This window comes from Camelus dromedarius, chromosome 29 (assembly GCF_036321535.1).
Source record: "Camelus dromedarius isolate mCamDro1 chromosome 29, mCamDro1.pat, whole genome shotgun sequence".
Classification (NCBI taxonomy): Eukaryota; Metazoa; Chordata; class Mammalia; order Artiodactyla; family Camelidae; genus Camelus; species Camelus dromedarius.
The window spans coordinates 23,235,415-23,250,547 of record NC_087464.1 but is presented as its reverse complement, the minus strand read 5'-3'; the positions used below and the strand labels follow the sequence as shown (position 1 = coordinate 23,250,547).

Sequence of the window (15,133 nt, the reverse complement as noted above, 5' to 3'; positions counted from 1 at the left end):
TAGAGGCTGTGGGGACAGTGGGGAAGGCGGGGAAGGGAAGGCAGACTCAGGACTGTAGATCCTCACTCCAGGTTCCCTGGAGCTTTGGCTGTTATGTTCCGGGGCCCCTCTGGCTGGCTGCCCTCTTCCTGGGCTGTTGACTGAGGAGGTCCAGTTGTCAGATTCTTTCTCCACAGTATATAGAAAGATTACTTCACGGTCAAGGCTCAGCCCAGCCTTCGCCATGCAGAGCTCCTGGTGACTTCCCCTGACTTTTCTGTCTGTGACTTGTGAGCAGCTCAGTCTGAAGGAGAAGCTGGGGTTTGAGTCCTGCAGTTCTTAAGTCAGGGAGAGTCAGAGGAGCACCAAGAACTGACTGCCTTCCTGAGTCCCACATCATCCCATCTGACCCTCCAACAAGCCGGTCAGCCCAGCATTATTATCCCCAGTTTACAGAGGAAGAAACTCAGACAGATTAAGGGCTTTGCATGTGACATTTGCCATCATCATAAGCATTGGTGAATTCCTGCTGAGATCACAGCAATTCTTTGCTCAAACCTGCTAATGAAAACCCGAAGTCCTCACAATAGCCTACAAAGTTCTGCCTGCTGCCTTTCTTCTCCAGCCACCTCATTTGCGACAGCCCATCCTGCTTACTCTGCTCCAGCCACTCTGGCCTCTTTGCTATTTACTCCAGAATATGACAGGCACATCTCCACGTTCCCACCTCAGGGCCTTTGCTCTAGCTGTATCTTCTGCCCAGAACATTCTCTCTTCACTTCCAAGTCTGAGCTCCCAACTCATCTTCTCAATGAGCCATAACTAGACAACCTTTTAAATTCTACAAACTGCCTTGCACTCCCACCCACTCCCCTTACTTTTTGTAGCACTTACCTTTCAACTTACTATGTGATTTACTTATTATATTTGTTTGCAGTCTTCCCGTTACCAGAATGTCAGTTCTACAAAGGCAAAGTAATTCTTATCTCGTTCTCGGATGTATCTCCAGCCCTCAGAACAGCCTGCGGCATTTAGCACATTCTCAATAAATATGTGACAGGTGAGTGATGAAGGAAGGAATGCTGAGACCCAAGATTGCGAGCTGGAGGCCTCTAGGCTGGTGGAAGGTCCTCCTGAGAGCTGGAAGGTGGGGGGATTCAGAGTGGGAGGGGTGGACGCGCGGGGCGCACGCGCCTCCTAGAAGGCGCTCGAGGAACTACATTTCCCATGAAGCTCCGGGCGCAGAAGGGCCGCGGGTGCTGCCGGGAAAGGTATACGTGAGAGAAGCCAGACCGGGTTCCGCGAGGATGGCCGCTCAACGAGGTGGGCTGTTGGCTGGGGTACCAGCGACTGTGGGGGTGGGTCGCGTCCTCGGACCCTTCCCGACCTGATATGCCAGGTCGAACCCACCTGTAAGGCTCCGCGGAAGGATAAATGGGCGCCGGGTAGACGAGGGGGCACTTAGGTTGGGGATTGAGTCATTATTGCAGCCCTCGAAAGAGGGTCTTGAGAAAGAGGGAGCTGCGCGTTGGTTATTTCGAGACGAGGTGCGGTGGAATAGGTTCCTCCTACTTCCTCCCGGTCATCTCAACACAACTTTCTGCCTCAAGTCAGCAGAAGGTCCTTACTGCCCGTTTTACATCGAGGCCAGCAAAGGAGAAAGGTCTCAGCTAACAGCCTACAAACCTCTTACTCTCCCCAGACAAAACCCTCTGCTCGAGTCTAGTTTCCCGGGAGAAGTGGGGTCAGGCCTCAGGAGTGTGGAAGCTGACTTTCTGTCTGTACCCCCAGTATTCCCACTGTCCTGTGTGGTGCAGCAGTATGCCTGGGGGAAGATGGGTTCTAACAGTGAAGTGGCTCGGCTGCTGGCCAGCAGTGACCCACTGGCTCGGATCTCAGAGGACAAGCCATATGCAGAGGTGAGACCTGGGCTGTATTTCAGCTTACTTTAGCAACAGCTGAGACCAAGGGACTCTTCCACTTAAAGGGCCAGAGGCAAGTCATGTGGATTGGCTGGAAAGGGGAGGCAGCAAAGAAGGAGGAGGCCCTCTTGGCTCTTCAGATCTGTGCAGGTCAATGAATCCAGACGGTAGCACCAAAAGAAGTCAGGTTTTGTCATAGTAGACTGGGATTTCCAGTACCCTCTTGCTTCCCTCAAGAACGCTCAGCACTTGCTAAATTTTATTTTAATTTATCTTATTTTACCTATATTTTTAGCACTTACTGAATTTAATTCAGCCCTCCTTGACAATTAAAATTTTTACTTTGACTAACTTTGACATTTTTAATAATCTAAAATGTATCTTTCTTCTGCCCATTTAGCAGAGAAAAAGCCAAAGCACAGGAAGACTTTAGCCTCTGCTTCTGAGACTGCAATAAATGAATTTACTTAAACCCCTCACAGAGCCATTTGAGAGTCAGAGCTTTTCACTGACCGTGACAGTGCAAGTGTCGTTCACCTCACTGGACAGATGAGGAAACTGAGACCCAGAGACTGGGCATAACTACCCCAAGCCTCCACAGCTGGTTGGAGCCAGAGCCTGGACTAGAGTGTTGGTCTCCTGACCCCCGATGTTCTGGGGTCTGCTGCCCTGATGTGTGTCTGTGATGGAATTTATACCCAGTCTTGGGAGGCCCATCTCAGGAATCAGCTGCCCTATGCGGTGCACAGGGTAATGAATTGGGTCACCAGCTGTTGGTGCCAGATTCTTCCTTTTTCCCTCCCAAGTTTCCTGTTTTTACAGCTGTGGATGGGGACCCACCCTCGAGGAGATGCCAAGATTCTTGACAACTGCATCTCACAGAAGACCCTGGGCCAATGGATTGCTGAGAACCAGGACTGCTTGGGCTCAAAGGTCAAGGATACCTTTAATGGCAAGCTGCCCTTCCTCTTCAAAGTGCTCTCGGTTGAAACGGCCCTGTCCATCCAGGCACATCCTAATAAGGTACAGGATCAGTGTAGGTTGCAGAGGTCAGGTAGAGAAAAGCATATGTCAAGGCCCTCCCACAACTTTTACTGCAGCTTTTACCACCCCACCCCCACCGCTCCCTGCCCAATGCCAGGCTCCAGACCAAAACTAAATCCAGGCCTGACAACTTTCAGTTTAGCTCTGCAAGGCCAGCTGCTGGTAAGTGGACAGCTGACCAGCCTGTGCCAGGGGAGTTTTTCCAAGCTTGTTCCTGGCCTCCCCTCAGTCAGCCCAGGACTATTTATGTCTGCCATTTTCCACTTGGCTTTCTGGGAGATGTCACCTAGGACAGGGCAGGTACCCTAGTCATTGCCTCAGCTCCGCTTCCATAGTCTTTTCTGCACAAGCCTGTGAGTCACAGCCTAAGGATTTGTCTGTCCAGAGTCCTCATTTCTAGATGGGGAAAGTAACGCCCAGAGAAGAGGGATTGACCCAGAGTCACACGGCTTATTAATGTCGGAGCTTGGCTTGGTGTTTGGGTTTCCTGATTTGCAAGCCAGGCTTCATAAATTTGTCCCAGCTCTCCCCCAGATTTAGCCCACCTGCCTGTGTTGGCTGAACCCCAAGTTTCCGAATTATGCCTTGACTGGGCTCATTGCCAGGGGTTAGAAGCCACTGCTGCCTGGCGACTGGGGAGGGTAGTGGGACTGGTGTCCTGCTATGTGATGGCTGTACCATGACCATCCTCCTCTTCCCCTGGCCATCCCACAGGAGCTGGCAGAGAAGCTGCACCTCCAGGCTCCACAGCACTACCCTGATGCCAACCATAAGCCAGAGATTGCCATTGCCCTCACCTCCTTCCAGGGCTTATGTGGCTTCCGGCCAGTTGAGGAGATTGTCACCTTTCTGACAAGTAAGGTTGGGCAAAATGCTGAAAGCATGCGCAATGGGCCTAGAATGCATGGGGGAGCCCAGGGCAGAGCTGGAACAGTAGCAGAGAACAGAAGAATGTCACAGGAATAGAGGGGCTGGCTGACCTCATGAATTCCTTTTTTTAAGTTTTTACTGAAGTATAGTTGATTTACCATTTGGTTAATTTGACCTCATGAATTCTTGAAGCCTTTGGAGCAGGCCCATGAGACCAGGCTCAGGTGTGGTTGCTGAGGGCTGGTGGCGAGCAGTCGCTTTGACTGCAGAGCTTGCATAGCATTGCCTGGCTTCTTGGTTAGGGATGATATGGGGGGGGGGGCTTCTCCAGCTTCCCACTTTTTTGGGCTCCATCTTAACCATTCCTGATATGGGCCCCGGCCTGACCTTCCTGCAGAGGTGCCTGAGTTCCAGTTTCTAATTGGAGATAATGCAGCCACACAGCTGAAGCAGAGCATGAGCTGCGACTCCCAGGCTGTGGCCTCTGCCCTGCAGAGCTGTTTCTCCCACCTGATGAAAAGTGAGAAGAAGGTAGTGGTGGAGCAGCTCAACCTGTTGGTGAAGCGGATCTCCCAGCAAGGTGGGTGTCTTAGGCCTGGGTCGGTGTCCCATCGTGGGCCCCTGGCACAGACACTAGGCTGGGGGGATAGTGCTTTGTCTCCCCTTGCTCAAGGAGAACACAAAGATGGGCCTGACTTAGATGGCCTGTTAATGACTTAGCACTTCTCCCGTCTCTGTGGAGCAGGGCCCTAGGTTGAGTGCTGCTTGCTAATCGTCCGTCTTCTCTAGATGGTTGGAGACAGGTTGTCCTGGAAGACTATTAAAATGTCTCAAGTCCAGAGCTCTCAATCAGTAGATCTTTCCTTAAATACCTGCTCTGTGCCCAACCTTGTGCTAACTAAGGAGAGTTCAGGAAATGACTGTGATGGGTGTGGTTGTGTCACCTTTTGGTTGGGGAGTCAATACATCCTGCCAGTGAAAAACGAGGCAGGATGGACTCTCTGCTAGGAGCTTATGTGGCACACGTGATGAGGCCTAGCCCGTTCTCCAGGCGACCCCAGAAGTCTTCTGGTTCTGTCTCTACATTTCCCCTGCAACCTTTGAGCCACAAGGATCTATTTATTTCACCCAACCTTACCCTACTTTTTTTTTGGTGTTTTCTTGGCTGGCATGCCCCTCCCTTGAGGGCTTCTGGCACTCACAGCAGAGCTGATTACTTCTGCCTGGAGCTCCCGTAACACCTGTTCATACGTCAGGTACAGCCCTGAGCACCTGTGAGTAGGTGTCACCACATGCACAGTTGTTAAAACTGGGCTTTTCTCTAGGCTGGGCACCTGTCTCCTTGACCTTTGTGTGCCCCCAGTGCTTAGCACAGAATAGGCATTAAGACTCAGAACAACCCTCCAATCCAGACCGGCTGGTTTCTTCATGTCGCACTGATACGCTCTGCTGTTACTCCCCCTTCCCTGCACACTCAGGGAAACTCGGCTCACCGCCCTTCCTCGCCACTCTAGCCCAGGCTGAGCTCACTCTCCCCTGGTCAGTCTCCAGGACACAGTTTAGCTGTTGGTTGCATTCTGCCTCTTGCTGTCTGGGGCGACCAACCATTTCAGTTTACCTGGGACTGAATGATTTTTGGTACTAAGAAAGGGGGAAGGCCTGGGCTAACTGGGACAGTTAGGAACCCTTGGGTTATCTCCTAAATAGATTTTGAGCTCCTCCCTGAGCAGTGGTTCTCAACCAGGCAATCTCCAGGTTGGCAATCTGGAGATATGTTTGCTTGTCAAACCTGGGTTTGGGGCGCCAGTGGTATGTGGGTAGAGGTCAGGGATGCAGCTAAACATCTTACAACGCACAGAACAGCTCCAACAGAGACTTATTTGGCCCAAATGTCAGTAATGCTGAGGCTGAGAACCACTGTCCAAAAGGACGACACTCTAGCCCTCAGTGCCTAGCATAGTGGTGGGCATGTAGAACGTCAAGATGGGGGAGATGGCATCTGTGTGGCTGGAGTATCAAGGAAGCCTGGCCCCCAAGGGCTGAGATGTGACTATGCGCACATGCCCACCAATTTCTGGACTCCTGTGGGCAGGGACTTGCCCAGGACTCTCCCTGGCCAGGGTGGGGCTGTGACCACCAGCGAGTGTTCGAGTGTTCCTAAGTGGCCTTGGGGGGCTCTGTGACCCTCAGTGGCTGCTGGAAACAACATGGAGGACGTCTGTGGGGAGCTCCTGCTGCAGCTGCACCAGCAGTACCCAGGTGACATTGGATGCTTTGCCATCTACTTCCTGAACCTGCTTACCCTGAAGCCGGGGGAGGCCATGTTTCTGGAGGCCAACGTGCCCCATGCCTACCTGAAAGGAGGTGAGCCCCATTTCGGCAGTGAGCCCCACTGCATCCCCCTCAGGCCTTGTTTCCCCATCTGGACAAAAGCAGGAGGGACTGGTCAAGGAGACCACCTTTAAGTCCTGTCAAGCTCTGACCTCCCAGGGTTCCTGGGGTCAGCAGGAAAGTGACCAACAGGGATGATGTTGGTGTTGGACACTGCCTGGATCCTCACATCAACCCTGTGAGGTCATGACACTCTCATGTTAAGCCCTGTAAATGTGTGGGAACAACCTGAATCCAGGCTGTATCGGATCAAGGCCACTGTTCTCCCCCCTGCATCACACTGCCTTCCCATGTCTGTCCTAGCTACGCAGAGCTTTTATGTTAAAATACACATTGCCACAGAAGCATGTCACGTTTTCACTGTTGGCTGTTTATCTACTCTTGGACAGGATTCTATGGTAGAAGGGGAGAGTACGAAGTGTCGGGAGGGTTGGGTTTCCCCCAGGGGTTAATATGACTCCCCCTGACAATGTGGGTGACATGTCATCTGTTTTTGTTATATCTAAGCCCATTCTCACAGAAATTGCAATTCACACATTTTTACCTAATTCTGCAGGGGGCTCGTGGTGCTCAGGTTAGGAGGCCCAGCCCTGAAGAGCCAAACTCCAAGGCATCCTTCATTAGCTTAGCACATGACAACTGTCTGTCCCCAGACTGTGTGGAGTGCATGGCATGTTCAGACAACACAGTGCGTGCTGGCCTGACACCCAAGTTCATCGATGTGCCAACTCTGTGTGAAATGCTCAGCTATACCCCCAGCCCCAGCCAGGACAGGCTCTTTCCTCCAGCCCGGAGCCAGGAAGACCCCTACCTCTTTATCTATGATCCTCCTGTGCCAGACTTCACTGTTATGAAGATGGAGGTGAGTAGGGGGCATGGTGGGTGTCTTTTGTGTGCTGGGAAGAATCCTGGCAAGGGCCACAATGTGGAGTGTACCGGGGCTGGATTTCCTCTCTGTCAAGCTCACGTGGTCGGGCATGGCTGCGGGGCCTGCCCACTCTGCTCTGGACCAGGGACCAGACAAGGGCTTCCATGCTGATGAGAGCCTGAGTAGTGAGGGAGGTGTCAGAGCTCTCCCTTTCACTGCCCTTGGGGTTGTCCTGGGCCCCCTGTGACCTGACGGCAGCTCAGACTACTCCATCCAGCGGTTTCTTCCTGCCCAGGTTCCTGGCTCCATCACTGAATACAAGGTCTTGGCCCTGGACTCCGCCAGCATCCTCCTGATGGTGCAGGGGACAGTGACAGCCAGCACCCCCACAGCCCAGGCAGCAATCCCCCTGCAGCGTGGTGGGGTGCTCTTCATTGGAGCCAATGAATGTGTCTCACTGAAGCTCACTGTGCCTAAGGACTTGCTGATGTTCCGTGCCTGCTGTCTGCTGTAGAGGCCACAGCCTTCCTGGCTCTCCTCTGCCAGTCACCCTAATCCTGGCCAGCCTCACATCCTCAAGCCCAGCCCGGACCCCTTCCCTGCTCTGGGCTCTTTGGGTATACCCGGAAAGAGCTGGGGTAGAGCAGTACACTTGAAGAGGCAGTGACTCCTGAGCAGGCTGAACCATCTTCCTCCCGGTAGGAGGGGCCCACGAAGGACTAAGGCTGACAGTCCCCTTGTATCCCCCCCGTACTTGGACCGGTCTCTTCTCAGCGCAGGAAGCAGCAGCTCTGTGCCGGCCTCGGCAGTAGGCGGGCTGATGAGATCTATGAATAGCTCAGCATCGGTCACAGCAAGAAGGGAGGTAATGGTTTGTGAGAACAGGGTTCTGGCCCTGGGACTGCCCGTTTTCTCAGCTGCAGAGGGAAAAGGGGAGGCCTGTGGACTAACACTGCTCTCACTCTGGCTGTGTCAAAGCAATTAAAGATCACTTGTGTTGAAGCCTGTGGGCTAAACAGCACTCAGCCTTTGCCATTCCAGTCTCTGAAGTGGGCTGAAAGAGCCCTCCTTGGATGCTGCCCAGGTTTTGCTTTATTCCTGTCAGGCAGCTCCCTGGGGCGGGCAGGCTAGACTCAGAGGCCTTTTATAGGAAGGCGTGGGAGAGGTGGCCCTCTGAGCCTCAGCTGCAGGGCTTGCAGGCACGCTGGGGGCCCTCCGGCCCAGCAGCCAGTGGAGGGTGGGTCCAGGGATAGGCACTGTCAGTGCAAGATCCTTCTCTCCAGCGTTTCAGCTGACCTTAGGGCAGGGATCAGCAGGCTAAGGCCAGCAGGCTGGACCCGGCCACGTCCATCCATTTACATGCCGTCCGGCTGCTCTCAGGCTGCAATGGCAAAGTGAGTAGGTGTGCCAGGCGGTGTGCCCTGCAAAGCCAAATGTACTGACTGGCTCTTCACAGAGAAAGTTTGTCAGCCACTTCTCCAGAGCACACTCAGTCACTGGATAGAGGGACCCAGGGACAGGACAGTCCAGTCCAGTTAGTGCTAAGAGGAGAAACACAGCTACTTTTTTCCTACCCTGGTGGGAACTACCTGGGAAACCATCTACTCTCCCCGGGCCTCCCCTCCAGGTCACACCTCTGCAGGAGACTGCACAGCTGTCTGTTGTGCCACTGAAGTTTCTGACCAGCAGTCTTAGGTCCTGTCCCCCAGACTAAGCAGAGACCCAGGTTGGTGGCTTCTTCCTGTGGGGTAGGGGATTAAACTCACACAAAAGGATCTTTGGGGGCGGCTGCCCACACTAGAACTGTACAGATGGAATTCTAGGAAACTACCTTCCAGTTAGCCAATCTGTTCTGGGTTTTATTTTTTTGGCCTCCAATAAATTTTTTTCAGCTTGAAAAAAAAACAAACCTGGGAATAAAGAGTCTGCCAAAGGGAACTCATTCTAAACAGAAGTGATATGCAAAGGCCTGTTCCAGCCATGGTCTCCAGTGAACAGGCCTGAAAATGATGCCCGCTGGGAACAGGAGAAAGGAGAGGTCCTTAGAAGAATGTCACAGTTGGGGCTATTAGGCTATTGTTCATTTCAGAACTCAGGAGCAGTGACTGGTCTAGGCCTTCCTTAAAAATGCTTATTGCAACACAGAGACAGCTCAACTAGCACGACTGTATTTATTCTTGTAAACTTACAGGGCTGAAGAAGCCTAAGCCAAGAGTTCTGTACTCTGTAAACACCATACGGTACCACTCCCATCTGTGAGGTAAGCCCGAGTTCACCCCTGCCTCCCCAGAGCGCTGTCACCTACAAACGCCCAGCACTCTTAATTAAGGCAGTTTGGTTTTAGGCACCTTTGTGCCTGTATTGGTGACATTTTAGCCTGTGGCTTCTGGCCCCAAACAATTGACCATTTCTACCCTGCCTTGCTGGCAGGCACAGTGTTCCTGCAACTTTTTCTACAAAGGTAATGCCACCCACAGGATCAACCAGCTCTGGAACATTCCAGGGAGAGGTGCAGTCAAATACACCAGTGATTTATGCAGTGACCAACAGAGGGCCTCGGTCTTGGGGTCCTGCTGCCATCTTTACCCCCAGCAGCTGTCAAACACTCAGGCTACTGTCCTAACCAAATGAAGCAACAGGCTAGGTAGGATCCCAAGTTGGGGCCACACCCTAATCTTGACTACCATACCCCTTAGGCTAGGGACTCTGTCCACTCCCATTCAGTCCTATTTGGTAAGGCCGGAAAAAAAAAACAAAAACCCACTAAAAAACTAAGTTCCAGAGAGGCCTGGTATTGCAAGAGATGTTATCTAGTGGAGGTCATAGAGGAAATGATTCCTGTCTTTGCTATGCTCAGACCAGGGGCTGAGAGAGGCTGTGATGCACCCAGAGGTTTACTGTAAACTCCAATCCCCGAGTATCCACTGAGGCCCATGCTGTGGTCAGAGGAATCTGGATGCAACAGAATGGTTCTCGCTAGGGTGAAGGGAGGCCCTCTACAATGACAAGATTATCTCCTCAGGCAGGGGCCCTGGGAGCTTTCACAGGTCCCTCCTCCCCATCCTGTCTGTGAGCCTCCATCTACGTCAGAGCCCACACAGCTGCGCCAGTATACTTCTCAGCCATTGCTCCTTCTCAAGTTTAAAAAATCAGACACTTGACTGCTCCTGCAGCGCCCTCTGCTGGTAATTAAAAACTGCAGGCTCCTGGGGTGAGCTCCATACCTTCACCCAACCTTAGCTCAGACTGGGTGAAAATACCGTATAAGACCAAGGTGACGAATGGCAACCAGGAAAGACAAATTTTATCCACATGGTAGAGCAGTTTTTCTCTAACTAGGGATGGACTGACCAAGTTATTAAGCCCACCCAGACAGGTAGACCAGATGGGGATGCTCTGAGTCCAGGGACCATCAAGTAACCTGTTCTCCCTGCCACAGTCAAACACAACCAGAAGAGGGTCAAAGGGCCCTGCTTTATGCTCTCTTGAAGGTCAAACATGTAACCCATCTTGGAGCTAGGAAGAGGAAGCGAGCATATGGAATTTCTTGAAATGACCTGGTCCCAAATAGTTTTGAATATTACAGCTACAAGCCATAATGTGCTATTTTCTGCCTCCATACACCACCATCCAGCACAGCCTGGGCACAAAAGCTCTCCTTTTCCCTCCGTAGAGCATGATGACAAATACCAGTTAAGATGTCTTCAAGTTTTTCTCTTAGCCAACTTTGTCACTCGCCGTAAGAACCAGAATTCCTCTGTTCCTGCCCTTATTAAAGTGATTTCTCCAAGCTCTGCTCCAACAGCAGAGGAAAACTGCAGAATTCCACCTATCATCCTATGGCCCAGATGGGGGCCTCCGGCCTGAGAAGCACCAGGCGAGGGGGAACTGCAGGGCACTGGCTTCCCCAGAGGGCCAGTGCCTCCAGTGATTCTGGGGCTGACAGCAGTTCCCCACTGCACTGTGACCTATGAAGGGCCCACAGGACTCCGCAGGTATGGTGAGCAGGACCCATCTTAGGGGGTTATGTCTACTGGAGGGTGCAGGAGGAAGAGTCCCCAAGACAGCACCAGCAGCAGGAACACGCTGAGGAGGCCACAGGCTTGGGGGGAATGAGATCCAAGTCCTCATCATCTGGAATCTCATCCAGGTGATACCCATCCTGGAGCAGCTGCCGGCTCACATCCTGGTTCACCTGCTAAGAGCAGGAGAGGAGAGAACTGTTAGCCAGGCAGCAAGGCAGAAATAACTGCTGCACAAAAGGAAGACCTACATTCTCTTACTGGAACTTGCTGCTCATGCTCCACCCTCAGGCCCACCCCACACATCCCTGGATTACAGGAGGAAGTGCTACCTTTTCCTACCAGTGCCTCAGCCAGCAGTGAGAGGCAGCCAGCCAGGGGCCTGAGCCACTACTGTCCAGGCTGCACGGTCACTAACCCCGAGAGAAGCTGCCATCAGTAAAGAATCCTGAGGCAGCTGATGTAAATTCCAGATTATGCTTGAAAGCCAAGCCCTAACCATTCCCACTGGGAACCGACATTGGTTCCTATGAAGGCTGAAGAGTATGGAATAATGATCCCAGAACAATGGGGTAGAAAGGTAGAGGAATATGGGTTAGAGTGAAACGGGGTGGGGAACAGCTTTTTATGCACTGCCCGTTAGACATGTTATCCTTTGATACCAACAGGGCTCAGTCCTTGCAAAGTAGAACCTGTCAACCTGGCTTCACCAGTTCCACTGAGCAGAAGGAAAATGAGACTGGGGAGTGTAGGCCTTTCTCTGGATCCTGCTAATTTTTCTTTTCCTAGTTCTAACAATCTTAGGCATCCAGATATTCAAAAAGGATAGTTTTCAGATTGCCTGTATTCTCTTTGGCAGAAACTCAGGGGGTAGCCAAGGGTTTCCAGGAGAATAATGGAAGAAATACCAGAAGTATACAGTCAGGTCCCCAGCACTTCACCTCCATCAAAGGCAGTAAGCCACACATGCCAAAACTTTATGTCCCCATGTTTTTGTCTGGGACAGTTCTGGAAACATGTCCAAAAGGACAGGCCAAGAGTATCTCGGTCTCAGTTCCCATAGATGGAACAACAGAAGGAACAGAAGCTGTTTGGCCTGGATAAAAGCAAGCTTGGTGGAAGGCGGCAAAGGGAGGGACAGGAATGCTGATGTCAGATAAAAGCACTCAAAAGAAGGGAGACTAGCATGACTGTGTGACACTGGAGGGAGGACCAGGACCACTAAGTCCAAGCTGCAGGAGACATCTCAAATGAGTAAGGAAGACGTCTGTAAGAGCTACCTGGAGAAGGAATTGTGCGTATTGTGGGGAGGACAGGCAGCAAGGTTTCTTGGAGGTAGTGAGTACCCTCTTACAGGAAGTGTTCAAACAAGCAAAGGGTAGTAGACGCTTAGCTGGGATTTATCAAGAGGATTCCTTTCTAAGTGGTGGTCTGGATTAGAAAACTTGTGAGGTCATTTCCAGCCCTAAGTGTCTATGGCCTCCTAGACTTTCAATAGCCTTCCTCAGACACCTATACTTCTGCTGAGGGAAGAGAGCAGAGTAGAAGACTGAACAATAGACCAGAAGTCTGGCACAGTGCCGTGCATACAGCAGGAACCAGACAAGCATTTGGCAGTGACAGCGACACTGCCTGCAGCCTGGCCCTGCACAGAAGGGTGCTCTGGACTTGCCTCTGCAGAGGAATACCCGGAGGAGTATCTGGATTCCAGCTCCCCATCACTAGGAGAAGAAAAAGACAGTCAGTTCAGGGAGATGCCTGTGAAGCACAGCTACAAATGCAGGGTGCAGAGCACGCAGTGGGGCCTGGGGGACTTGTGAAGCAAAGACCACACACCATAGAACTCAAGCCCAGAATCTGCCAGGAGTATAAATGGCTCCTTCCATTGGCTTCAGCAGGAGCAGGGTCACTGTCACTAACAGTGCAGACATAATAGGCAGGATGATTTCCCCAGACAAGGTTGGTGCTTCAAATCCAAGAGCAGCTTATGAGTCCTCTAAGCAAGTCATCCTGGGAAGGGATAGTGCTCTGAAGCAGCAGCCCTGGAACATGCACAAAAGGTCTTGGAAGAGTCAGGCAATAAGCGAAGCAAGTGATACGCAGTTTTACCCAAGTCACTCCCCAAGGGGTATTTCCAAGGAGAATACTCACCTGTCAGAGTCAAGAGACACCAGGTTTTCATCTGGACTCTGACTAAGAGCAGTATACCCCTTGTTAAACTTCACTGACCTGAGAGATGGGGGAGAGACCAAGCATAGATGAAGGGCCAGCATTTCACAGGGAAAGCCAGAGTCCTGGCTCCTATGGAAAAAGAACTAACTGCACTACTGACTTGCCTTCTACCTGGTCACACAGCCCCCACTGCCTCCCTTGTATCTGGCTACAGCTCCTCAGAATATGCACTTCTCCCATACCACTCCCACTGCTGCTCCTGGGGAAAAGCAAGCGTCCTCTTTAATGAATCAGGAGAAGCCCCACCTTCCCACGTTATTTAACCAAAGAACAGAAAAACGGAAAGTCCTTGGGTAAATTCCTTCACCTGTTTTAGCTCTTATTTGTAAAAGAGGCCCTGGATAAGGTTCCATGCAGCCCTCAGAGTTTACCATTCTGTTAAAAAAAAAAATACAGTCCTGACTGTTCCCACACTGCTCTCCATCCTCACTCCTGGGGACCCCAGCCACTATGCTCCTCCCTAGCTTACACAGGGGATGATCCTATACTGATAAAACTACTACTGCAAAGCCCTTTCTCTGACATCATCACTTCCTTTTCCCATTTTAAAACAGTGAACCTGACAGGTTGGCGTCAGGGGAATCACTAGCTCCGCCTTAAACGTAAGTACTCTTGTCTGCCATCCTGAGGACTAAGGCCTTCTCTGGAAACGCGTGCAGAGAGGAGGTGGCGCCTGCTGAGACCTTTTGGCTGAAGAGTCGGGGCGGTTCGGCGCGGCCCCCAGCATGCCTTTTCTCCGCAGAACGGCCTTGGCCAGGTTCCGGTGCTTCTCTGCAAGGCAAAGGGCCCGGGTCAGCGGGGTCTTCCCTCCTCCGCCGTGTCTCCTAAACACCAGCAGCCCCCTCTTTCCGAACAGATTTTCGGGGGCGGCAGCGGGACGCAGGTGCCCCTCCGGGGTCGCCCCGGCGGGGCTCCAGAACCCGCCCGGGGGACGCGGCAGCCCGCCCAGGCAGAAGCCCCCCCATCGGGCCGCACTCACGCAGCTTGGCCTGAATGGAAGGCGCGCGCATCACCATGTACGGCCCCCGCTTCTCCACAGCCGCCGGGGTCCGGTCCCCGAGTCGGGGGACTCCAATATCGCTTCGCCCGCGAGGCGGCCCCGCAGCCTGGGCTCCGCCGGGCCGGGAACCCGGCATAGACGGCCGCGCCGCGTGCCCACTGGGCCCCGCGGTAGCCATGGCCTGGCCACGCCCCAACCGCGCGCGGAGCCCCGCCTCCTGGCTAACCCTCCGCCGGCCGGAAAGGAGGCGGTCCCTCCTCGAGCCTGATGGCGGCGCGCAGGCGCGGGCGTACCCGCCCTAGCTTTCCGGCCCCGCCTACTGTGGGGTCGGTTCAAAGGCTCGCCCTTTCGGGGGCTGGGTTGCTTTTGTCGCTCCTTTCTGGCGCACTGCGGTCGTCGTAGTCGGACTGATCCTAGGTATGGCAAGCCAAGTTCTGTTTCTAGTCGAAGTTAATTATCGCTATCTCCGGAGGGCGCGGATGTGTCCCTGGCGCGCGCTCCCTCTCCGCAGTGTCTCCGCGTGGGTCCTCTTGCCACGGCCAGACCTCCTCAAGGGCGGACGGGGGAGAGCCTGCACTGAACCGAAAAGAGCGGTAGAGAAGGGGAGGTATTGGCGCCCTTCCCCAGAAAAGGAAACAGGCCCCAGAGAAAGGTTCAAGGACCTTGCGGAGGTCACACATCTCGAGGCAGTGCGTTGGCTGATAGATGTAACGCCAAGCCCACGTTATTTCCAGCAGCATGCGGTGCCCAGAGAACTTGGATGAGGCCTGATCCTTTCTAGGCCTCAGTTTCCACATTTTAAAAT

The 15,133-nt window shown here is 52.9% G+C and overlaps 2 protein-coding genes across 6 annotated transcripts; one reads left to right on the top strand and one right to left on the bottom strand.

Moving 5' to 3' along the window:
- Positions 1 to 1,239: 1,239 nt before the first annotated feature.
- Positions 1,240 to 8,095, top strand: MPI (mannose phosphate isomerase). Of its 4 annotated transcripts, XM_010977874.3 has the most exons (8): positions 1,240 to 1,302; positions 1,771 to 1,898; positions 2,724 to 2,924; positions 3,660 to 3,801; positions 4,213 to 4,395; positions 6,006 to 6,179; positions 6,860 to 7,068; positions 7,370 to 8,095. In XM_010977874.3, the coding sequence occupies exons 1-8, from the start codon at positions 1,287 to 1,289 to the stop codon at positions 7,586 to 7,588; spliced, it is 1,272 nt and encodes a 423-aa protein (XP_010976176.1). In that variant the 5' UTR covers positions 1,240 to 1,286; the 3' UTR covers positions 7,589 to 8,095. The 4 variants fall into 4 exon arrangements, with proteins under 4 accessions (XP_010976176.1, XP_064336765.1, XP_010976177.2 ...); XM_064480695.1 differs by lacking the exon at positions 1,771 to 1,898 and having other exon boundaries at positions 1,288 to 1,302; positions 2,302 to 2,924; XM_010977875.3 differs by lacking the exon at positions 1,240 to 1,302 and having other exon boundaries at positions 2,708 to 2,924.
- A 1,136-nt stretch (positions 8,096 to 9,231) lies between these two features.
- On the bottom strand, positions 9,232 to 14,509 carry FAM219B (family with sequence similarity 219 member B). 2 transcript variants are annotated; one of them, XM_031440820.2, is made up of 5 exons: positions 14,308 to 14,509; positions 14,012 to 14,099; positions 13,248 to 13,325; positions 12,769 to 12,817; positions 9,232 to 11,272 (listed from the first exon to the last, which is right to left on the bottom strand). In XM_031440820.2, exons 1-5 carry the CDS (start codon positions 14,504 to 14,506, stop codon positions 11,105 to 11,107), a joined length of 582 nt encoding a protein of 193 aa, XP_031296680.1. In that variant the 5' UTR covers positions 14,507 to 14,509; the 3' UTR covers positions 9,232 to 11,104. The 2 variants fall into 2 exon arrangements, with proteins under 2 accessions (XP_031296680.1, XP_010976175.2); XM_010977873.3 differs by having other exon boundaries at positions 9,232 to 11,269.
- Between the last annotated feature and the right edge of the window lie 624 nt (positions 14,510 to 15,133).

Excerpts from the sequence above, each read along its gene's own strand:
- MPI (XM_064480695.1), top strand. The coding sequence starts at position 2,574 with ATGTGTGTCTGTGATGGAATTTATACCCAGTCTTGGGAGGCCCATCTC. Across the intron at positions 6,180-6,859 it reads CCATGCCTACCTGAAAGGAG|ACTGTGTGGAGTGCATGGCA; the intron begins GTGAGCCCCATT and ends GTCTGTCCCCAG. Across the intron at positions 7,069-7,369 it reads TCACTGTTATGAAGATGGAG|GTTCCTGGCTCCATCACTGA; the intron begins GTGAGTAGGGGG and ends CTTCCTGCCCAG.
- FAM219B (XM_031440820.2), bottom strand. The coding sequence starts at position 14,506 with ATGGCTACCGCGGGGCCCAGTGGGCACGCGGCGCGGCCGTCTATGCCG. Across the intron at positions 13,326-14,011 it reads CCCGACTCTTCAGCCAAAAG|GTCAGTGAAGTTTAACAAGG; the intron begins GTCTCAGCAGGC and ends CCCATCTCTCAG. Across the intron at positions 11,273-12,768 it reads CCGGGTATTCCTCTGCAGAG|CAGGTGAACCAGGATGTGAG; the intron begins GCAAGTCCAGAG and ends TCCTGCTCTTAG.